The 24,123-nt window shown below is 41.5% G+C and overlaps 1 protein-coding gene across 4 annotated transcripts in view; it reads right to left on the reverse strand.

The window, feature by feature from the left end:
- The window catches only part of carmil3 (capping protein regulator and myosin 1 linker 3), a 96,011-nt gene that overhangs the window by 15,884 nt on the left and 56,004 nt on the right, over nt 1-24,123 (reverse strand). For all 4 annotated transcript variants that reach the window (XM_040044904.1, XM_040044903.1, XM_040044905.1 and 1 more), the window contains exons 16-28: nt 22,090-22,194; nt 17,754-17,823; nt 17,565-17,646; nt 15,428-15,524; nt 15,275-15,329; nt 12,874-13,046; nt 11,805-11,873; nt 11,324-11,417; nt 8,357-8,455; nt 8,147-8,266; nt 2,460-2,573; nt 1,652-1,827; nt 1,478-1,565 (exon numbers count right to left, since the gene is read on the reverse strand). In XM_040044904.1, the coding sequence (XP_039900838.1) occupies nt 1,478-1,565; nt 1,652-1,827; nt 2,460-2,573; nt 8,147-8,266; nt 8,357-8,455; nt 11,324-11,417; nt 11,805-11,873; nt 12,874-13,046; nt 15,275-15,329; nt 15,428-15,524; nt 17,565-17,646; nt 17,754-17,823; nt 22,090-22,194 (1,342 nt within the window). The remainder of the gene's footprint in view (nt 1-1,477; nt 1,566-1,651; nt 1,828-2,459; nt 2,574-8,146; nt 8,267-8,356; nt 8,456-11,323; nt 11,418-11,804; nt 11,874-12,873; nt 13,047-15,274; nt 15,330-15,427; nt 15,525-17,564; nt 17,647-17,753; nt 17,824-22,089; nt 22,195-24,123) is intronic.

Here is a 24,123-nt window from a genome sequence, read left to right on the forward strand (position 1 = left end):
ACTAAATGTTTTCAGTTTCAATTTTAACTTCGCTGATATTTCATTATGATCTTGAGAAATTTCCTATCCTGTGCTTGTACACTGGTACGGCTGGAGGTAGGATTATTATTTTATCAATCATGTGTGTGATGTGCAATAAATATACCAGAGTTACAGCAGCACTGAAAGACAACATCCATAACAATATTAATGCTTGAAAGCATCATATGGAATATAATGAATGAATGTCCACAGCGTAGGAGGACTTTCTTAATTCAGTTAGCCATCATTATGTGTATATGCACATAATGGGTACTTTTCCAGGATGTATTTATTTGTTATTATAAATTTATTTTAAATGGGCTGCTATGGGAACACACGATAGAGAACATTTCACTGTTGTTCACTGGAGGTGCACAGGAGCTTTATAATTGCTTTGCATTGATAAACATATTGCAAAGTGGTGACACAAGTATTGTAGACCCTCTGCTCAATTACTCATAATCTACTGGATGATACTACAAAAGTGCTCTTATGCATAACTTGGTTATAACAAGGGGTTATTCGAGGTACGGTTGCCATCACATCAGCTCAAAGCAATCTGGCCATTTTCCTCTGAACTCTTATCAAACAGGCATTTTCGCCTAGAGAGTTGCTGCTCACTGGGTATTTTCTCTTTTTTGGACTATTCTCCATAAACCCTAGAGATGGTGATGAGGGGGAAAATCCCAGTAGATCCACAGTTTCTAAAACACCAACAAATGGGACAAGTTCAAAGTCCCTCTCTGATTCTGAAGCTTGGTTTGAACTTTAGTGGGTTATCACGACCATATCTAAGTACATAAACGCACTGAACTGGCTGATTAGACATTTGCATTAAGGTGAAGTTAAACAGGTGTAGCTAATAAAGTGTAGAGTGTACACAAGTCATAAAAAATCATTTTGGGGTAACAAATTAGATTCATTTTATCTTTAATTTTTTGATTAAAGAGAAAAAACAAATGGATATTTGGGGATATAATATAAGTTTGCTTAAGGCTTGATGGAGACAAAAAGGCTGAATAGTCCAGCACATGACGTGTCCTGACAGTTATTTTACTTGAATAGAGCCAAGTTGGCAGTTTCGCCCTGTTTTCAATTTTTATGCTAATTCTACAAGATAACCATCTCCTTCCTTCAGTGACATATTTAATAGACTGCAATTCCCAACACAGCAAACAATTTTCTTTATGAATATAACTTCAAATAACACAAACCTAAAGTGAAATCTGTAATGTTTTATGCATGTGTGGTAAAAAAAAAAAAAAGAAACTGAGGTGAGCTTTTCCTGTTATTTGCACAGTTCAGACAAACGCGGATCATTTTGGGGTTTTTTTCATATAGTCATATTATAAATTTAACTATATCTTAGAACAAAACAGATTCCAGCTTTACATTCAAATAACATTTTTTTCTAGAATCTACAAGAAGGCATGCAGTAAAGTGATATTACCAGTACCAGGGTTTTATGGGTGGTGTAGAGCTCTTGTAGAATCTGATCAACTATGGAGTTGGTCAGATAGGAGACCACAGACAGCTTCACTTCTCTGGGATAGAGAAAGTAATAACAGTTCAATCAGTATCTCGAAGTTCTTTGCCTCTCTAGAACTTTTTAAACCACTCTCTTTCTTACTCCAGAGCTCTGTTGATGTCCTCTGCCGCCCTCTCCATCAGGGCGTTGCGGATGGCGGAGCGAGGGATAGAAACTTGTTCAGAGATGGACGACAAAGGTGGACTCAGTCTCTCAGCTGCTGAGCAGGACATGGGGCACAACTCACGGCAAAGGGACACCATGGAGTCCACAACCACCTAGAGTAGAAGTGTCCCAAGACATGTATCATTACATATATATATATATATATGTCGCCTACAGCTGATGGATTAGCTATAAAAACATATTTATATGCCCAAAACTTGTATTAATAATTCATATAATCCATTTGTCTCTTCAAGATGTTCTGTTTATCAGACATTTGGGCAAAAACACACCTCAACTATCTAAACCTGCATTTTTTGCTCTTTTGGTGTTTTTTTTAAATTGATCTCAACAAATGTAAATTACACATGCAGCATCTAGCATAATAACAAAATTAGGCAGCATAAACAGGGATGTAAATTATGCTCAAGTAAGTTGAAATTCAATACAAAGCATGCCATATTCCTCCTCGGGGTGCGTGCTGCTTTTTATCATTTGCCTATGCTGTGCTACTGAATCCCAATGAGACCAAAATGGAACAAAAAAAATGTCCGAGTGTTCCCTCCCTGAGAATTTCTTTTGAAGTCAGCATACCTGCACTGCACACACATTCACACGGCATTAATGGGCAATTTAAATGCAACTAGTACAGCGCTCCACTACTGTTTAAAATACCAATGCATCAGCGAAGGAATGTTTCAGCGATTACAACCAAGGCCACGGTTCAAACCCACCCCCAGCCTACCTGCAGTTCTTTGTCTGCAGCCTTGGCCAGCTCTCCTGCCAGAGTGTCCAGGCGCTGTTTAACAGGTCCATCCACTGACAACACGTGGGCCAGCTCACACAGAGATGGATACAGCTGATGAACACACAACACACACACGTTCAGTGAAAGTAGCAATAATACAATGAAAAAACATCCACCTACATTAAAAACTGGTTAAAGGAAAAGCAAATACTAAAGAAAAATAACACATGGAATGAAAAGATTTGCTTTGTCACATTGGCTTTTTAATGTTAATGAACATGATGCAAAACAAAGCATTTGTATTGGGAGTTGGCTTAATCCAGAATGAGTTTTGGTTTACTTGCACATTATTTTGATATAAAAGTCAATTCTGCAGCTCAAATAACGGAAGAAACAGTGGCCTCAATTTTTCTACTGATGATTACAACAAAGAAAAATCTGCAATCTTTACTTCAGCTGGTGATATATTTGTGAACTGTCTTGCCGTGAGCTTTTCACAAACTGTTTTATTTGCCTTAGTTTTGAGATGGTTCAGTCACGCTAGATGAAAAAAGCATCCTCTTGCAACAAGGGTAAAAAAATCTCTGGTTGCCCAGTGACTGAACAGAATTTTCTTGCTACTGAATGCACGTAGTTGTGGTGACCGACTTGTTGCTCAGAGACTGAGCGTGCACCTCGTTCTGTGAGTTACCATCGTTTAATGTCAGTTTCTGTGGACGGTAACAGATTTGCCACAAATGGCAACAGATTTAATTCCCAACTTAACCCTTTGATCACAAATTGATAGCAGACTGACTTTATCTTATTGCTGTTCCAGTCTCAACGCAATGAAGTTGTTTTGAAGATGGCAACTGACTATTTCAAAGGCAGTGAGATGGCACGTTCACTGCACACAGTGGAAATAATTTTGTTTGTGCCGCAGTCTCCAGCCACTGTTTTCCTTTTTTCTGTGAGTGAAGCATTATCAGGCAACCCTTCACTTTAACTCCTCACTACGGCATCCAGAGAACAGTCTGTTTATTCAGCCTCATCTGTGGTGCTGGTGCCAACCTCTCAATTTTAAATTGCATGTAGACATTGAGGGTCTTATATGTGTGCATGAGGGTGGGAATGGATGCTTGTGTCTGTGTGTGCCTGTTTGTCTTATGTCTGTGTGTCAGGTCAGGTCTTAGACTCCACCTCTCTCAGAGCATCTCAGGCCAACCCAGTTGTGGCGGCCTATTTTCCCCCATCACATTCCCTGCTGGTGGCTGGTGTCCCCACCCGCCGATGTGTTGGTGGTTCTCTGTGACTGGGGCTGGGTGCTCGGGTGTGTACTGACTCACTCAGGGCAGCTGCCGGGGGGGCCTGGCTTCTCAGGCCACTGCTGGGGGCGGGGGACTCTCTGGTTTTTGGGCCCTTGGGCTCAGTCTGCTCTGGCACAGCTGGCTGCTGGTGGAGCCTTGTCGCTGCAGCCCCCTGTGGCTTCTACACTATGGCTGCTGAGTGACCGCCATCTGAGACCTTCCTCACCTCTTTTCTAGATGGGTGCCGTCATTGTCCCTGCGGTGGTCCTCCTGGGGCTCTCGTGCTCTGGGGGGAAGCCTCTAGATGTCTGGGGCCCAGGTCTCCTCCACGCCTGCTTCATGTCTTTGGGCGCAGGGCTGTGGCTTCCACACCCACTATTAATTCCGTTCAATTCAATTTTATTTATACAGCGCCAAATCACAACATCAGTCGCCTGAAGGTGCTTTATATTGTAAGGCAGATCCTATAATGACTGCTTTGAGTGCTCAGATAGAGTAGAAAAGCTCTATATAAGAATCAGTCCATTTACCATAATAATTATTATAATATAATAATAATTCTTAGACACTTAAATGGATAAACCTTATGAACGCAAGCGTCTTCTCACACACAAGTGTCCAAACAGGTACTCACAAATGCACGCTGTTGTTTTCGTTTTCCTGTTTTTTTTTCAGCAGATGATCAAGCAGATTCTCAGGGTTTCTTCTCTCTCTCCATCTCTCTCTGTCCCTCTTCTTCTTCTTTTCTCTCCCTCACCTTCTGCTAACTTTCTCCACAACTTCTCTTTCTTTCTTTTTTCTATCCCCTGGTCTACACCGTTCTGATTGTAATGACTTAAGATCAAAAAAATCCTAAAGTATAACTATGAAGTAAACCAGTATAACAAAAGCCATAAAGGTCCACTTTGGAAAATCAATATGTTGGGCATGTTGTTTAGCCTTCAGACAAAAACTCTGATTCCTACACTGCCGGACAGGACAGACAAAAAACACCCAAAAGAACTCACTGTGTCTCTTTGCCTCTCTGTAACAAACTCAGGAAATAAACAATAACCAAAACAAAATAATTAAAAATATTGGTTTAAAAAAACAACAACATGAATGATGCATCATCTTTCTAGACGCACGATTTGTGACTCGACAACCATCTTTATCAGCCGTTTGATTAGTCTGAAGCATAAATGACTTTTTAGTTCACGTCACTAGGACATAAAAGCTGCACTTATACACTCGTCAGTCACATCTGACAGAAAAATAAAACGGGTCTGCTTGCTTTAACCCTCCTGTTATGCTGCAGGTCAGATTGACCCAGAACAGAAGAGATGTCACATGTCATCTGCATCACTATAGAAAACAAAAAAAAAATCAAAATTATAAAAGAAAATTGTAAAATAATCAATGCCAGTGTTTCTGACACTTTTGGATGAGTAAATTTGCCCCGGGTCAAATTAACCCAGGAGCATAATTGGTGTTCCTGGAAACCAACATAGCAGGAAGGTTAAGACATAATAAGGTTTTAGAGAAGGATCTCAATATACCTTTCTTTGAGTGCCATCTCTTTCTTCTCATGCCTGCATTCATGCAACCTCTGAGCAGCTCTGGGTGTAGAATTTTAAGTGCATCCCTAACAAACACTATGAAATTCAGCTCCATATAAATTGTAAAACTGTTGACAAGTGTTGTGTATAAATAAGCATGAAGAATGTACATTACGCTCGACAGTGTCCAGAACCATTTATTAAATGTTTGCGTACTGCTTTAAAGTAAAAAGCAGGGAGAACGTGCTTATTTACATCTTCTTCCTTCCTGTTAAATTGTATTTGGAATGCAACAATCCATTTATCACTTACAATCCTGTTCACGCCTTTTCTTTAGAAGAAAATAGAAAGCACTGCTCCCCCCGCGTGTCTCCAGTGTATGTGTTGGTGTAGGTGTTGAAGAGTGCAGGTCTACAACTGGTGATCGGTGAAGGATATTTGTGTATTTGAAGAAGTGAGCAGCACGAAACAAACTGTGCTGCAAAGCTGTGTTTTTCATCTTGTTCTTGCTCTGTTTGCAGGGCACATACATTAAGCTCAATGCAGAACATGCTATGTTTATTTGCTGCTGCAGCAGGATATGTGTATTGATAATCAGGTTATTAATACTTGATTGGCGTTCAGCACAAACAGACTTCTCATTTGGATTCTAGCATTCAGTTTGGTCAAGCTACACTGCAGTGCTTGCAGTTGTGGCTGTTGAGAGCTCATGTGGCTAAAGCATTGTACGGATTTATGGATGCTGGATTATAATCTCCCACACTACAGAAGCCGTTATCGATTCAAAATGGCTGCACCAGCCTAGCGTCGGTCTGTGTCAAAAAAAAACAACCCTCATAATCTTTATTCTCTATGTGTTTGTTTGGCCAGGCTGTATTTTGCTGTGCAGGCTTGGGTTATAAAATACTGAGTGAACCCTAAAAAAAGGTTTTAAATAGCTGCATTTACAGCTGCATTAATGCACGTTTATATGGTCACAGAACATCTTACAGTTGGGTCTGACGTCGTGCTCCGGGTAATACTGTGTAATAAACATTTGCATAATTCCAGTTTTACTGGTTTTTGCAGCCCTTTCGTTTTACTTTTATTGGTGTTTTCCTGTTCAGACCATGAGCTTCAGCTCTTGTATTTTAATGCACGAATGACTATAAGGAGGCTGCTAAATATGTCTTTGCATCAGTGCACTGTTATGCAGTTAGGCTCTGTAAAGTTTCTCCAGGGAAAAGGGAATGCCTTCTTAGAAGTGGATAATCCTAAACTGCAAACTAATTGGTCACTACAGCAGTTAGGTAAATGTAGTGAAGGACAAAGTACAATATTTCCCACTGCAATAAACTGAACTGGCACACATTCATTAACTAGATGCCTGGCTTTGAACATTTCTTACCATTGTGAGATTTTTATGATGTAAGGGGGTAATATCCCTAATATGGTCACAGCTCACCATGAAATTTCCAGCTACCGCTTGTCCTGCCTCCATTTTTCACCTGGTGTTCAAATCTTGTGTTTGAGAGGGGCAGCCAGTTAAAAGTAAGCTGTTGCAGTGGGAGACAGCTGAGCAAAAGTGTGGATGACCTGGGAGGTCCACCAATACCCAGAACTCTGAATCATACAATGCTGCAGCACTATGTGAAAGTTTTTAATCAACTCTCATTTTTAACAGTTTGTTACTTATGGAAATACATCATATAAGGTAAAAACAGACTTTGTACAATTCTAACGAGCTTTAAAGTCGATAATGAAGTGGCCACCTTTATTCTTCAACAAACCCTGAACTCTCCAAGGCAGCTGTTTTTGTAATTTCTAGTCCTCAGAAATAGTTCTCCAGGCTTATTGAAGGACATTCAAAGCTCTTCTTTGGATGTTAGCTGCCTTCTGTTCTGTTCTCTGTCAATACAATACCACACTTCAGTAGTGTTGAGGTCTGGGCTCTGGGGAACAATCCAGTGTTTTTCCATCCAGGTATGCTTTTACTGGATTGGCAGATGGTATTGTGTGGTGGACCATAACCTGACAATACATTTCTACATTTATAATTCCATCAATTTTGACAAGATCTGCAACACCACTGGCTGAAATGCAGCCCTAAACCATGACTGAGCCTACACCCTGTTTTACAAATGGCTGTAGACACTCACTGTTGGAGCTCTCTTCTGACATTCTTCGGATTCATCTCTCCATAAGAACTGTTGACAGAAATTATCAGTCCAGTTCTTGTATAATTTGCCTTAAGTCAGCCTTTTTCTCCCAGTTATCCTTCCTGAGATTTCGACTACAGCAGAAGGATCAGCTGAAGGACCAGATGCATCGCTTAGGTTTTGTCAGATCTTTGCTGGATTTTATCCCTGTTACTTTAAGACGTGACTTTCAGATGGCATTCATCTGTTGTAAATCATTCTTTACGTCTTTTACTTTTTCTAAGAACATGCACACCATGCTGGGATATGCTACGTTTTGGACGAATACGGTACTTCTTTAGGGAATCACCTTGTTGGTGCAAAAAATATTAAATGTGTCATATTTGGCATTTTTCACAGACTTTACTAAAGAAATGGGAATAAATGATGTGTTCTTGTGAAAGGCTTTTAGCAACAAAATGTCTGAAGATATAGTTTAAAACATGTTTTTTGCTAAGTTGTGTGTTAAGTATAGACAGAACGATGGCTCATCCCTTGAGATAGACGTCTTTTTTATGCTTGAGTGATTCACAGGTGAGTGTTAAGTTAAGCTTCACCAACTATAAAGAAATGAATGCTGGTTCAAGACTCACATGTGGAAGAGTCCAAGATTAAAATACGTAGCCACACACACACACACACACACACACACACACACACACACACACACATAACCCACTCACAGCTCTCGAGTTCCTTGCTTCTTTCAGGATCTGTCTAGCCGTCTGGACCTCCTCTCCTTCCTCGCAGCCTTTCAGGACACAAACCTGCTGCTGCACCCGTACACACAGACGCTCCATCACCTGCACACATACACATGTGCAAAAGTGCAGGCATACAATTAGACCCAAAACAGAAGTGACTTATTCCTCAGCATGAGCACAGCCACACACCTGTTCAGCAGTGCTGGTGACGAGGCCTTGGTGCAGCCTGAGAGCCTGTTTCTGAGAGAAACGCTGAGTCTGGTTGTTCCTTAGCAGGGCACGCTGGATCTGTCACACACACACACACACACACACGCACACACACGCACACACACGCACACACGCACACACACGCACACACACACACAGAAAACAAACAGGGAGGAAGAGGAGTGGTGATGACAGGTGTTTACAAAGTGCGGTGTGCGGGAGACAGGAGACGAACCCATTTGCATGGTAATAAGGAGAGTAGAGAGAGAGGTTTGATCCCTAGAAAAAAAAAAAAACGGGACGCCTTTAATCTGTTTTCTTGACTCAGCAGGTGGATGCGTTGACTGCATCATCATCTTAGCATATGTAAAGAAAGATCGAATAAAGAATTGCACAGGGACTCTGAAGGCTCACACGCATTGTCCAAGCTAATAAAGCCTCAAATTAAATTAAAAGCTCTCCTTAGGGAACCGTGTTTGATTAGAACCAGAAAGTCTGCAGGCAACTTAACAGTCAGAAATCCTACAGATATATACACATAGTAATGTGTTAGCTTTGTCGAGCCGTATCAGAAATGTACCTTCAGTCACAAGCCTCGGGGGAAGACGGATTTGCTATTGACTGAAAACTGAGCTGTCATGGAAATAGTGTTTGACATGCAATGTACACGGACTTGTTTTGCTACCTGCAGCTTACAAGCTAGCTGATGAGTAGCATTTTATTTAGCAGTGATACTAAGTAACCATTTCAGCAGCTACAATGATTAATGTTTAATTACGGCCAACTCTCCTGCTTAGCACCATTAGCAGCCACACTTTATGAGGATTTGTTTAATGGATTTTATTAGGATGAGCATCCACACAAAAAGACACAGCTGCTAAGAAAGGCCACATTTGCTGTATGTACACTGCCTGTCATTTTTTTTGTGTTGCTGTCAGTTAGTTTCATTCTTTGATTGGCAACTTGAAAAAGTTCTCCGATTACAAATACAAGAAACTGAGTCTACAATCAAAATAAGAATCTTGACACGTATGCCTCGACGTGCCGGATTGACAGACAGCAGTCAACGCAAACTGACAACTGGTGCTCGGCTGATCAAAAAGTGAAAACTCTGAATGGGTGTTGATTTTCTTCGTAACATGGAAAACAGGTGGACTTTAAATATGTCTTTGTTCCCTGGCAAGAAAAACCTCAACTACAATTCAAGTGGCCTTTACTTGAAGCAACCACATCATAATTGCAAAGACAACCATGCAACTCACTGCCCAGAAACTGTACGTCTGCGAAAAGAGATCTGTCACTTTTTGGCTTTTTTTTTCTCTTTTTCAAAGTAACAGGAAGTGCCAAGAGACTTAGAGAAATGCTGCAGAGCAGATACTCAGAATCAGAGAGAGGAAGAAAATAAATCATCAGAAGAGTTTTGAAAAATCTTGACATTTCGGCATATGGCATGAGTGACAGAGCAAGCTCAAACTTAAAGAACACTTCTGAATGTTGCTGGCAATGACCAGCGTAGAGCAGTATAATAAATTGCATAAATTAACAATTAACTGAATAATGTTGTTGGAATTTTTTAATGTGACCATTACACCCTGCAGCAAAGATGCCAGCCTGGGCTTTTTCTTGCGTTGTTTCTGCCTAAAGACCTCCTGGAGGAACCTCCAGGGCTAAAAAATGAAGCAAACACAAGTTCCAAAGACTGCACTTCCTCAAGCAGGCACTTGGCGTTGCCTCCAAATGAATGGATGTGACTACTGCTTTCTTTATATTTTAGTTAAACCACAGACTGTATATGTTTTTATCATGATAATACTAATTTTCATCTAAACAGACAAGGTGTTGCATTCCAAGACAAGTCTGATTTTAATTTGAGAGCATGAGAGCAAACCCTCATAGCACCCTATTACCCAAACAGAACACCCCACTCACAGACTGCAGGCTTACTTATAGGTCCCAGGGTTTCTAAAAGTAGAAGCGGTAGACAGAGCTTTCAGCTATCAAGCTCCTCTCCTTTGGAGCTAGAACTCCCAGTTTGCATTCGGGAAAGATACACCTTCCCTACTTTTGAGCTTTTTTGACATAGCTTATAGCCAAAGTTAAATCAGGTGACCATGAACCTTTTTTTTCTTAATTATGCCGCTACCAGGCAGACTGCTGGAGGACTTCCCATGACAAACCAAGCATTGGTCACTCCCTTTTTTTTCTTTCCCTGTGTGTTTCTGTGCCACTATTGCCATTTTTGTACAGCGCTGTGTGACCGATTGTCTGTGAAAAGCGCTTCATAAATAAACCTTACTTACTTATTATGTTATAAACTGTCTCCACTATCAATTAGGTTGCATTTTGTCCCCCCCAAAGGAAAACAAGTGGCAGCAGATGCCTGCCTCTCCCTGAGTCTGGCCTATTGGAAGTCTGTTCTTATCAAAAGGGAGTTCTTTCTCCCTCAAGTCGCCAAGTGCATGCTGTAAGGAATTGCCAGATCTTTTGTGATCTCACTCTATATTACCTCACAATATAAAGCACTGTAATATCACCTTTTTGGGGAACTATATAAATAAAAGTGAATTGAATTAAGTCTTTAAATCCTTTAAACTGAACCTGTAATACATGGATGCAATATGAATATGACACAGACAGAACTACGTTAGCAGTTACAGACATCTGGAATGTCTATCACAGATTGCAAACCTAACTCTCAGAAGGACTCTGGCAGTATTAGAAAAGTCATTCTCATGTCACAACATATCATACAGACATCAACATAATCATCTCTGGGAACATTCACATTTAATCATCACTTCTAACGCACGAGTAAATGAAAGCCATTCATCAGACCCACGCCTCAGTGTGACTCTTATTACCAGGCTCTTATTAACCATCTGTGTCTTGCAACATGGTGCAGCAAATTTAGCAAACCACAGGCTAAAGAAAAGAAGTCCTCCTCACCTTGGTCAGGGCTTGGTCGGTCTTCTCTGGGGCGCTGCGGTGCGCTTGAGTGACATCGCTGAGGGGCAGGGGCATGTATTGCAAGGTAAAGTTGCTGTTTGTTGCAGAGCGAAGGAAGACAAAGAGGGGCAGATAGAAAGACAACATTACCCTGGCAATAATAAACTGGAGAAACTGATGTTAACAAGAACAAACAGGAAATGCCCGGGGCACTTATAACAGCTGTCTGCAATTCCCTAATACGCAAATACACCCACACACCCTTGTACACACAGACAGAGATGCGCGGGTACAAACTTCACGCCCACACTTATTTGACTGGCACACACGTCAGGAGAATGATGAAACATTCTGTAATCGCTAACATCACGCAGAGATGGTTATCTGCCTTTCATATGGGTGTGTGAGTGATGCGTTTCATGTGTGTGTGCGTCCGCCCTCTTCAAAAGGATGTTGGTGTGCTGCGTTGCGTTCGTCTTACTGCTCCAACGCTCTCGCCACATCTTGGAAGCCTGTCGCCGTGGTGTTGTTGCGATCCCACGTCACACTCCTGAGAGGGATTAAAGCAGCGGGAAATGTGGTAAGACCAGGAGGAGGGAAAAGGAGAAGAGGATCGGTTGCTTTCTAAAGTGCCTAATCCACATTAAAATCTCACACAGATACATCAAAGTGACAGTACTTCTTTGACCACGCAGGACAGACATAAATATAAAGATATTCGTCAGAGCTTTCTTTTAGCTAGGTGTATGGTATCCCAACATTAGAGATGCATGAACAACTGCCGTGCCGCTAATGAGCTTCTGTTATTTCGCAGAGCAGAATTTCCACCTACACCCGACACCGACGAGCTCCTGTTTTTAATACATCACTCATTTTCAGCTCATCTTTCCTTTCATCCATCCTCCTCCTCAATCCCCCCCATCCCCCCCGACTTGGTTTGCCCTAGAAATTCAATCAGCAAAAACCCAGATCTATCTCTTTAGGTGGTCTCCCTCTCCGATCTCTTCGAAACTTTCACATCCAACCTTTCCCAACACACACACAGTACTACTCCACCCCCACCCCACAACCCCAGTATTCAAAGAGGCTTCTGGCCTCCTTTGCCCTTTCTCAATATTTTATTGACTCCTGTTACAACTCTAAAGTCAAACGTACCTCCGAACATGAAGTGTTATTCGCTGTGTTGTTAAGGGTGGTGCTGTAAAAGCTATGTCTGAAAGGCCCCCTCCCACTAATTCATCTCTCCAGTTTGTAACATCCCTCAGGCTACTCAGTATTAGGTCCGGTCCTAATACCCCCCACCCTTCTTATCTCCTACATGCCACTCCACCCCCTCCCATCTTTGAAGCGCCACCTTCAACTCACTGTTCACAGAAACTTCACTGTATCCCCTTCCTAAACCTAACATATTAATTTTCTTTCTTTAATCTGCTCTCTATAGCATCTTCTCCAGACATGCCCCTCCTACGTATGAGGGTCTCTGATCTGCACTGAAATCCCCTCTTTTCTTCATCTTAATTGTCTATTACTGCTGTAACGCACACACCCACCTAAGTGTTGTGTTAATCTGCAGAGCTTTGCTGAGCATCTTGGCCCCAGAGTCCTCCAGGAGGTTACCGCTCAGGTCCACCTTCCGTAAGCAAGCGTTGGAGCCCAGGGCGTTGACGAGCACTGTGCCCCGCTGCCGAAGCCTCGAGTCAGCCAGCGAGAGGGACTGCAGGGCCTGGAGGATGCCAGGGGAGCAGGGAGTAACCAATACGGAAGCATATTTGAAAATCAGATTATTTATTTTTTTTATAGAGGGCAATTATATGTGAGAAGCACCACCTATGTTTAAATGATAAAAGAAACATCCACCTAAAGCAAGAAGTTATTACTTCCGATTTCGTCCATACTCCATCTGTGGATTTATCAGGTTCATTAATTATTACAATTTCTGTTGAAATTAAATTAGGAAAAAAATCAATAATGAAAGAACATGGTTGAAAATCAGATCAGATTTCATTTCAAACCCTCATTCATTATTAATTGTTGTTTTGCTGTTTTACTCGTTAGGACTTTGAAATGCACGCTGAACTAATTTGATTGTTAACACTCCTTTAAATGATGTTGCTGATGTACAAATTGGACATATTTTCTGTTAAAAAAAGGTTTGAAAAGGGCTCTACTGAAGGTTTTTGCCTGTCTCTGCTTAAACGACTCTGTGAACACATTTTTGAATATTCCTTATGCACACAAAGATTTCCAGCCATGCACAGTCTCCTGTGGTTAACTCTCCTGGACCTGGCTAGGATTGTAACAACCATCTACAATATTTTGAAGAATACTCATTTGTTTTCTAGGAAAGAGTTAGATGTGAAGCTCGATGCTTTTCTCATGTCTCTATGGTAAACATAAACCTGGAACAAGCAGTTTTTTGGGGGAGGTTAAAAAATAATTCAATACAGGAGAAAATGGATTACATCTTTACAGCTTAAAACAAACAAGAATGAGGTTCCAGTTAGTTTTATACGTTTTTGTAGAATTTGTAATATTGCCTCTGCACACCAGCACAGTGGATTTTAGATCGAACAATCAAGATGAATATTTCCTTGCTTTGAGTTTGGTTTGCTTTTGCAGTGTGCTTTTGTGCCAGTATCGTACTTTTGCAGTACGAATCACTGTCCAATCAGTTTTGCAGCATTTGAGTTTTTTGAACAGAGAGTTTAGCCCTGTACATTTGAGAATTCACCTGTGACCCAGTTCCACTGTATGCCCATACCATAACACAGCCTCCACCATGTTTGACAGACAATATCGTACGCTACAAATCAAGTTTTTTTTGGTCCTTCTTCATATTTTTCTCTTCCAATCTTTTAAGTTCAGGTTGATCTTAATTTCATCTATGCAAATACTTTTTTCCAGTAGTGTGCAGGCGCTCTTAGATGGTTTCTGGCAGAGTCTAGTGGGGTCTTCGTGCTCTTGAGTGTAACCAGTGGTTTGCACTTTTTGTAAACCCTCTGCATCTCCATTCTTGATGGCAGACCTTGACAGTGACACTCCTACCTCTGTGGGACTGTTCCTGACTTGATGTTGGGCAATTGTCCAGTTAGGTTTGAGCAAAAATGGAGGACTGTGTATAAAAATTGCTGCAGTTCCAAAACAGTTTATGCTACACTTTTGTTAAACCCCTTGAATTAAAGCTGAAAATCTGCACTTCAATCACATGTTGACCGATTCCTTTAAAATCCACACTCCTGGTGTACAGACTATGAAACAAACTGTTTCCTTATCCCTACTGATAGCAGTCTTATGCATTCTGAATCATCTTCATTTCATTTAGTCTGTTGAGAGTTTTCTTTTTTCTCACGTTTGAGGCTAGAAGCCTTTTATGACTCATACTTGAGCGTTAACATGGTACTAACACTAATGCCAACAGTCTGCAGGGGACACTCACAGATTGTTTTGATGCTTGTGTTTTCAACACTTAATGTGTGAGCTGACTATGGCTGACCTCTGATAAAGTGCCTGTGTAATTCCTTTAAATGTGCACATTTACAACCGCCTGTGCCAGTGTTGGTGCGCTTTCATACAAGCATCAGTCCATGTTCGCTTCTGGAGCATCGTTGTGAACTATCACCATCAACAGTGGTAAATAATTGAGTAAGCTACTTGTCATGCTGAATTTGCGCAGCAGAGAGAGCCTCGGGAGCCCCGCGTACAAACTGAGACCAAATGAATCATTCGTCTGGCTCGTAGACAGCGTGGCTCGTGTACATGTTTATACCTTGCGCGTGTGGCAGGTGGGAGATGGAGCTTAAGACTGCACGAATGAGGATACAAGAATTAAACTGTGACAAGCGAGGGTTTGTGCGCGCAGTGACAAATCTCGGAGGTCCGCGTGGGCGTGCATCTGAGCATGACACCACAGAGAATTTGTGCACGCACAATATGTTACATAATCAAACTCACACACTCTTCTTCTTGCACCAAATGAACTAGTTTCTGCAGAATTTCATCCAGCACCCTGAGGAGGCAGAAACAAGAGGGAAAGCATTCATCATCTGCATCATCTCCACAAACCATCTGCACACAGCTGCTTCCCCCCCCCCGCGCAGTCCATACCTGCCCTTGATGTTGAAGTTCTTCCCCAGCATCAGGTGTTTGAGGGAGGGATGCCGGGAGAACGCTGGGATGACAGCCAGCAAGTCAGCATCCAAACCTACACACACACACACACAAACAGAAGACAACACACATCATTAAAGTACGAGCGCAACGCCAGCAGTGGTACGCTCAGTGGAGCTTATGTGAAAACTCATTCAAAGTAGACCTTTAATTACATCCTAGTACGTGCCAATAAAAAAGTAGAAACACGCCTGAAACTTCAAGTAATTCTGGACCATAAATAGGCAATCCATTAACTGGTATAAAAAACCGAACAAGTCGTATTTTATTACATAAAATTGAGTATTACTGGGCCGTTATACCAGTGACTCATGATTTACTGAGCCAGGTGCTAACATTTCTGGCCCTCAAAGCTCCATTTTTCCCTCTCTCTCTCTCTCTCTCATAGTCCATTTTGGAACAAAATCTCACTGCCCACTGAAATTCCAAAATACTCCCAATTAAACCTCCTCCTTCTCACACCCACTCACCTTTTCAAAAGCTCAAGGATAGAGGATGCTGCTAAATGGAAGCGGTTACCATGGCAAGATATTTCAGAGTAAAATGCCTCATTCAGGGATCAAAAATATCTGCGGGTTAAATAAACTCCAGCGCTCACAGTGAAGTGCATTCATTTTACGAAAGCTTGCTGTGACACATTCGAGGAGGGTGGGTGACGGAAGCTGCTTGCAGCTAATGTTTCAGGTATTATTAGCGTCTCTGTTATAATACTATAACTAGATTACTGGCTGTTTGGGAAACGAGCTGGTCAGCGGTCAGCAGGGTAGGTGGTAAAAACAGTCCAATATATATTTTTAGTTCTAGTTTTTACCCATTACAAGGTCACAGGATTCATTGGTTAAGTGTCAGATTTTTTACTGAAACTTCAAGGTGAAGAACAGCCCTGTAAAATTTGAAAATATATCAAACTAAATATGGACATGCATCATGAACAGAACTACACTTTGCAGTAGTTCTAGTCAACACAATCAATAGCAGATTTTTAGGCATCAAGTAGTTTATGGTATTTATTTAAAGACAATTTAATTGGACTGCACAAATAATGGTCTTTAAAAGAGATTTCGATAACTCCCACAAACAGGACTAAGATTAGGCAAGAATCAAAACATGCTTTTGTTGGTATGTTAACACAGTGATTCAAATTCACACATACATTTGCATCATCAGTGGTATGATGCAGCAGGTCTTTGTTCACTATGCTCAGCTGGTAATCAGGTCTTGAATGTAAAGACAAAAATCTGGTGTCGCCATGAATGATTACATCATTGTTGAACTATGAAGAAATACATTAGTTCAGCCACTAAACTCACACAGATAAGGGGACTGGAATCAGCTTCTTTATTCATGCTTCAAAATCTCATTCTCATTTTATCAGTCATGCTAGTAGACTCGTAAATTCTAATCGCAGTCATGTGGGTGTGCACTGCCGTGTCTCTTTTGTACATTTAACCTTTTCATATTTTCCCATAGTTTCATTTTTCTTTGTAAAAACAGCTACTTTGTTGCCAGAACACTTTTCCATCACTAGGATGGGTCAGAAGATGCCAACGCCAGCCTGTGAACATGCAGGGGTTTAGTTAGCGAGCCGATAACCAGCTCCGTGTGACCACTTATTCTGATCGCCACAGGGAGGGTAAGTGAGTCCAGATAACAGTAAGACACCCTGGGTATGATGAACTCTCTTCATAGTGCAGGCCTCTGGTTGTTGTGTTTGTGGCATTTCAAGTACGAGTGCTGCCAACAGTGAAGCTGCAGATTCACCTCAAACTATCCGATGTCAACACTCACAGCTGAAGGGTGCTTCTCCCAGCTCTACTTACATTTTCATTTACTGGTTGTTATAAAATGCAGACAGATAGATCAGGAAATAACCAATATCAACCAACAGTACTGGCCCACCGATAAATCAGCCAGGCTCTAGGGACTGAGACTGGTTCACTAGTTTAGTTTAAAAGAAAGCCATTCAATTTAAAAGCTGATGGAGTCAAAACAATAATGGCGTAGTCTATACGATTTACAGCTACCCAACACACATACAACAACCCCTGTAAGTGCATCCCTTGTGGGTTCTTACCATTATCAGAGATATCTAAAGTCCCCACGCATGAAACTCGAGGAAACAGCTCCTGAATCACCCCGGCACCTGCTGACCTCAACTGTGGAAGGCAGACAGAGAGGAGCAGAGCATGATGGGATAGCCACAGGAGGTAATATATGAAGATGATGAGTGGATACACCCTGAGTACAGACCGACAGAGCGTACCTCACAGCTGCTGATGTCCAGGTGTAAATCAGTGATATGAGGGTTATTGGACAAACCGAGGAACAGCGCCCTGAAGGAAAACAGAGGTAGGATGGGATGGGAAAGAGAGCGAGAGAGAGGAAATACAGATTAATCGTGAAGCAGATATAGAAAAAGGGGTACGAAAATGATAGTTAGATAAGAGGAAATGTTGAGAAACAGGTCAATTGAGGCACAAGGATGAGCAAAAACCACATTGGAAAAGAAAAATAAATAAAAATCAGTTCCACTTAAATCCAATCGCCTTTCTCCCTCTAACAACCCCCCCTCCTGCCCCACATTCTCCTCTGCACACCTAAAAGTTTAAGAACCATCTTAAAGGATTTAGAGAAAAGTAGCTTAAATATAAGATTCATAGCTCACTAAGTTGGCAACAGAAATTACCTCAAAAACCTTCAAGTTTTATTCAGAAGTGGCCGATTGTAGCGACTGTACATTTACACAAGCCCAGCTGGATGCGGGGAAAAAAACACATTTGCACATCAAGGCTCTGCTGGAGGTTGTTCTTGTGCAATGAATACACATTTAAGAGTTATGCACCATGAGGAGGTAATGAGGAAAAGTGCTAAGTGGGGAGTCTGCTCCATCCATTTTGGCAGGGATCCATCACGCAGCGCGCAATCATCCCAATTGCTGGCATTTTGCTTTGTTTTCTCTGCTATTGATTGTGTTCAGCAGGCTATACGCCTAGCAGAGAAACTGTAATATTGCAAAACTCCATTTATCCCCGTTGGGAAACTCCTTTTTTTTTGTTGCTTGGCTGCTTTGTGAGCTGGTTTAGCTACAGATCTCCTGAAGCTGGTGGGCATAGAGTCCTCCACAAAGACACGTCAGCACAGTGGAAGCTGGCCAACACGGGGGCTTCAGTCTGTGTCAGCTGATTGAAGGCCAGTCAACTAACGGAACAGTGAACTGGCTCCACTGTCAAGGAAAAGCATTTGAAGCCTAATGTGCACCTTGATGATTAACTCTCACTGGTGGTTTGGATGCAAACCACACTCCATATGGCATAAGCTATTTTTGTACTGAAACAATGATGACAGAAAAATGGCAACCTTGTTTGCTGGGCGGTTTTTGCATTCAATTAGGACAGGTTAGGGTACTATCCTCCTCCTATCAAGGCCTCTGCATGCATTAAAGTTAGAGTACAGGAATAGGAATGCAGAAATAATGCATTGGGTGGGGGGGGCTCTCCCATTTCTACGAGTCTCCTCTTGGATGGAAAACCGAAAAGCCTTCAGCAGTCTTCCTCCTTGAGTTCAGTTTATACAGTGTTTTGAAACTAAAGCAGCTTACAGCATCATGAGTGGATACATTTTTAGCTGGAGTGGCCCCAGTGGGAGTTCATTCTTCAGCACTCGCAGTCAAAACTGCCGGTGACACCCTGAACAAGGTTAGGAGTTAAAAATAACAAGATGCGCGAGTTTGTCTTATAACCCACATATATCATCAACCTCCACTGAAGCTAAACAGAATATGAGTTCTGGCTGTACCCACAAAGTTTCCATTCATCACTATTCTCCCGCAAAAGTAAAAAATGTACCTGATCGCACAGCTGCTCGGCAGGTAGTCTGAGGGGGAAATGCTGCGTCCAATATCATAAAGAAAGAAACGTGTCTCCCTCAAGTCCGCGTTTGCTCACTTAAGGCGTTTCATCCCGTAATTGGATTATTTTGCAGATTTCATTACTCCTACTGTGCATGAAATTTATAGTAGAAATGCTGGGAGACATCATCCAAAAAATTATTAAAGTGGGGTTTTTTAAAGCAACAGATTCGCTTAATTCATAATTCCAAGCCTACTGTAATATTTCTATTTTCAAAAAGGACTTTAAACTTATCTTGTAGGAGTAAGTGGCTTCTCCAAATTTCAGTCATAAAGTATGTAGGAGGCACAGGAACACACTTTCTCCAGCGTCTCCTTAGCAGGTAATTTATAGCTTTTTTTCCCTCTAATAATACTAGCATAATATTTCAGTAGCTGCTTGATGTCTATATTAGCGCATCCTGTTGGCATCTTGGCATTTATTACAGGATATTTTGCCAAGTCAGTATATGCATCACGTCTAGAGATTTCCCAAATGAAGTGGAAGAGAATCAGATGCCAGTTGGCTGTCACAAATGATGATATACAGGTCAAAGCTAAACGTATAGTCAGCAGAATATTTATACTGTAGCCACATCAAGAAGACCCAGTGTATCAATACATAATTAGAATACAAAACTAACAGTAGTTAGGTCGGGACCACAAGAGTCTAAAGATGATTGATATTTCTATCTGCAGTAATTTATATTTGACAGTGTGGGGTCTTTTGTGGGATAGCAGCAGCAAACCTAGCACATTACAGAGCAGACACCAATGACAGCAAGTATGAGACTGATCAAGTTAGACACAGCATGAAAGGCAAAGCAGGAATGGTGGGTTGCCAAGCTGCTTGCACCTCCACAGCAACTGTGGGCAGGCTAGAGCATTTTGAGTAGCACAACCTATATGAGCTCTAACAGGATGGCAGCAGAGTTCGACTGACAGTCTTATGAGCTAAAGCAAAGCCCAACCCAATTTTGTTTAGAACTCCATTTAGGGTGTGCGCTAATTTCATAACAATACTCCTTTGTATGACTCCCTGAATGAAACTGTAATTAAACCTGAAGACTGATGACAAAAAAGTCAATTTCTTATGACTGGTTTTGTCATAATGTCACATCATAAAGACAGATTCTAATTTGGCTTATCAGACATATGCACCCCTAATTATCATGGGTTGGTCCTGATGACAGCATACAATTACCAGTTTACTGCCAGACACTGAGCTTGAGCATATTCTTTGACCCTCTTTATATGTAGACTTAACATGCCAGTTAGTAATATATAGTGCTTTGGTACCTTTATGGCAACTGTGCCCAGCGCTGACTTTGATCTATGTGTCATAAGAGAAAAGAGACCTCTCTCTTCACAGGTCACTTCTTCTGTCAGAACTATGAGCATTTTCACAGAGCAGCTTTTGAAAGGTTGTTTTGATGCATTTTTCTGACTGACTTGTTTATTTGGCATTTTTCTCCTTTATCTATATCTGGATACAGGTTTGTGACTCTTGGGGATTATATCTTGTTTTTTCCACCATCAAATAAACTTTAGTCTTTTGTGCCATATGGAAATACAATGTAATGAGCCAAGGTCCAGTAACACATAACAATACATACAAAAGATCCTGAAGTACTGTGCAAAAGCAACAGGGTTTTTTTCCTCCCGCTGGACGTTGCTTGATTTTAAGTCATTTTCAATCCTCGCCATTTAAGGAGGAATGGGTTTTTTGTTTTGTTTTGTTTTTTATTTCTTAAGCAACTTAACACTGACGTATGAATCATTCAATCATTAGTAGGAAACTTTAAATATTTGACACAGGACCTGAGAGATGGATTTGGTCCTCCAGTAGATCAATCTACTGTTCACTGATGCCTGATCAGAAACTGTGTCAGTGGAAGGGTGGCTGTCAAGAAGCCAAGGAAAGGAAATGAGGAGAAAAGGCTGAGGTATCCCAAATTGCACAAGACCTGGACTGAAAATCACTGGCAACCAGTCTTATAAAGTCATTAACGCAAATATGGTTCAAATCCTTGTCAACATATGGAGGGGTTCAGGTGAAGGTTACAACAGTGGATGTCTACAGCCATCTGTAAAACACAGTGGAGGCTCTGTCACAGTTTTGCACTGCATTTTGGCCAGTGGTGTCAGCGACCTTGTTAAAATTTACTGAATAACAAACACAAAAAAGTACCATTAGATTTTGATACACCATGCAGCAACATCTGGAACATGTCTGACTGGCGACAGCTTCAGTTTTCAGCATGACAATGATCCTAAACAGCCAATGCAGTAAAAACATACATGGATAGAAAAACACCATCAGTCTTGGATTGGCCTCCCCAGAGTCTGGACCTCAACATTATTGAAGCAGTGTGGGATCATCTTGACAGAGATGAGAACAAAAGGCAGCCAACATCCAAAGAAGAGTATTGAATGTCCTTCAAGAAGCCTGGAGACTGTTTAAAGCAACTGTGTTAAGGAGTAAAGGTGGTTATACCAAACATTGACTTTCAGGCTTGTTAGAATTGTACAAACTGTTTTTGCCTTATATACTTATGTCCATGTACGCCTCCACATGTTTAAATTAAATTGTTGTACTTCTTTCCCATTTTCCTCATATACATAAATGATGGGTGGCTCAAGACTTTTGCACAGCACTTCCAATTTCCAGTTTGATTTTCCCTGAAAATCCATGCGTTTCACAGCGACTCACCTCATCGAATCAGGGGGGACCTTCATAGAGGCCAGGCTGACATGTGTGAGGCTGAATGCTGAGCTGAAGAACTGACGGAAAGTTGGCAGAGAATCTCTGGCTTTTCTGGAAAAAGGACAGTACAGAAAAAACAGGAAGATTTTAAAACAGAGGGGGAGAGGAGCACCGAGGAGAGCATTTAAGTTAAATCTTAATCAGGCAGACCGAAAAATAGGATGACACTGATCTATAACAAGAGCGAGGATGACAGGAGGACTTGATACGCTCATAAAGAGTGACAGAGAATTTGCAGTAGACAAGCAGAGCAATGACAGGGGGGGAACAAGGGAGGGAAGAGAGCCAGAAGAAGGCTGAAGCAAAAAAGATGCTCGCTGCGACATTTGGGTCAGTATTATATCAACCCGACAGCATGAAAAGGTGAAGTCGGCATTAATTACTGCCATCACTTAAAAGGTAACATGGACCTATTATCTAACCATCTGCCTGACATATACAGCACATTAGCCCGTCATCATAGGAAGCATAGAGAATAAGTCTCCATGTATGAACAACATTCCTCTGAGTCAGAGCAGGCACTGTACTCGGCATTCATGGAATGAATATAGTGTACTGTTTCCGATCTGTTTAGCACTTGTCAAAGCTGTCAATCTGCCGTTCCAGCCCCCGCGCTGTACACATAATTCACCACAGGGGAGGATGAGGAAGGGAGGCTAGAGGAGTAACGATAAAGTCATGAGTGGCGAGGAGGAGGAGGAGGAGAGAGTGAGGGGAAGGATGAATTCATCTTGCAGAAAGATGAAGTTTGTTTTTCTTGGAAAGATTACCTGCTATTGCTTTTCAGGCGGCTGATATGTTGTTTACTTGTGCAGCACAAAACTCTTTTTTTTTAGCTTCTACCTGATAAATGAGTATTGCTGTCACTGATGAGGCACTTTGAAAGCAAACTCATGAGAAGTAAAATTTACCTCATAGTTCACTAGTCAAAAAAACCCCTATATATAGAGAGATAGACAATCTTTTATACTTGACATGAAAAGCACAGCTGCGGCTGATTTCATTAACAATTCTATGAAAGCAGCCACCAGGGATTTGAACTACATTCAGTCCCTCCCACCTGAAACCCAGTGTATTTTATGAAGCACATAGGCACAGGCATGCATGTTGCATTTTGAAATGCTGAGGGTGAAGAACATTTTTTTTTTTACCAAAATCAATGTCATACCCACTCCCAGTACCACAGTTTAAAACCAAAGTTTTATCTCAGCATGATTTTTTTTTTCTTTGACCAGCTTTGAACATCAATATGTCCTTGTCCACTAGAATAGGCCCTGAGCAACAGATCCACAGTTAGAAGTGCTCAGCCAACCGTCTCTACAGACTGTGTAGAAATGCCATGGAGACTATCCAACACATAGTAGCAGGATGTAAGATTCAAGCTGGAAACGCATACATTTGGAAGCACAACCTAGTGACTGTGATAGGCTACAGGAACATCTGTGCCGCATATGGACTAGAAGTCCCCAAGTCCCGATTTGAAATCCCACCAAAGGTGGTTGAGAACAACAGGGCTGAGGTCCTGTGGGAGTTCCAGTTCCAGACAGACAAGCAGCCAACCAACCAGACATAGAGGTGGTTGACACGGAAGATTAGAAAAAAGTTGTGACAGATGTGGCAATCCCAGCAGATAGCAACATCAGGAAGAAGAAGCATGAGAAAATAGAGTACTAGGAGTACAAGGAGCTAAAGAAACAACTGGAGCAGATTTGAAAAGTAAAATCCAAACAGGTCCCACTGGTAACAAGAGCAGTATGAACTATAACATCAGAGATCTCCATCCAGAAGAGCATAGTCCTAATTAGCAGAACCCCCAAACTCCAAGGACTCTGTTAGAGCACCCAAGCTTGAGAAGAACAGACAAACTACCACCCAGGGGTGATGGTGGAGTTATATATACCATATGTTCAGAGTCCCTGATCTATCCTGACTGCAGAATTGATGATTCACCAAATTATTGTTGGTTTAATATGACAGCAA

This window comes from Simochromis diagramma, unplaced genomic scaffold (genome assembly GCF_900408965.1).
Source record: "Simochromis diagramma unplaced genomic scaffold, fSimDia1.1 OVJJ01000663.1, whole genome shotgun sequence".
NCBI classification, from domain to species: Eukaryota; Metazoa; Chordata; class Actinopteri; order Cichliformes; family Cichlidae; genus Simochromis; species Simochromis diagramma.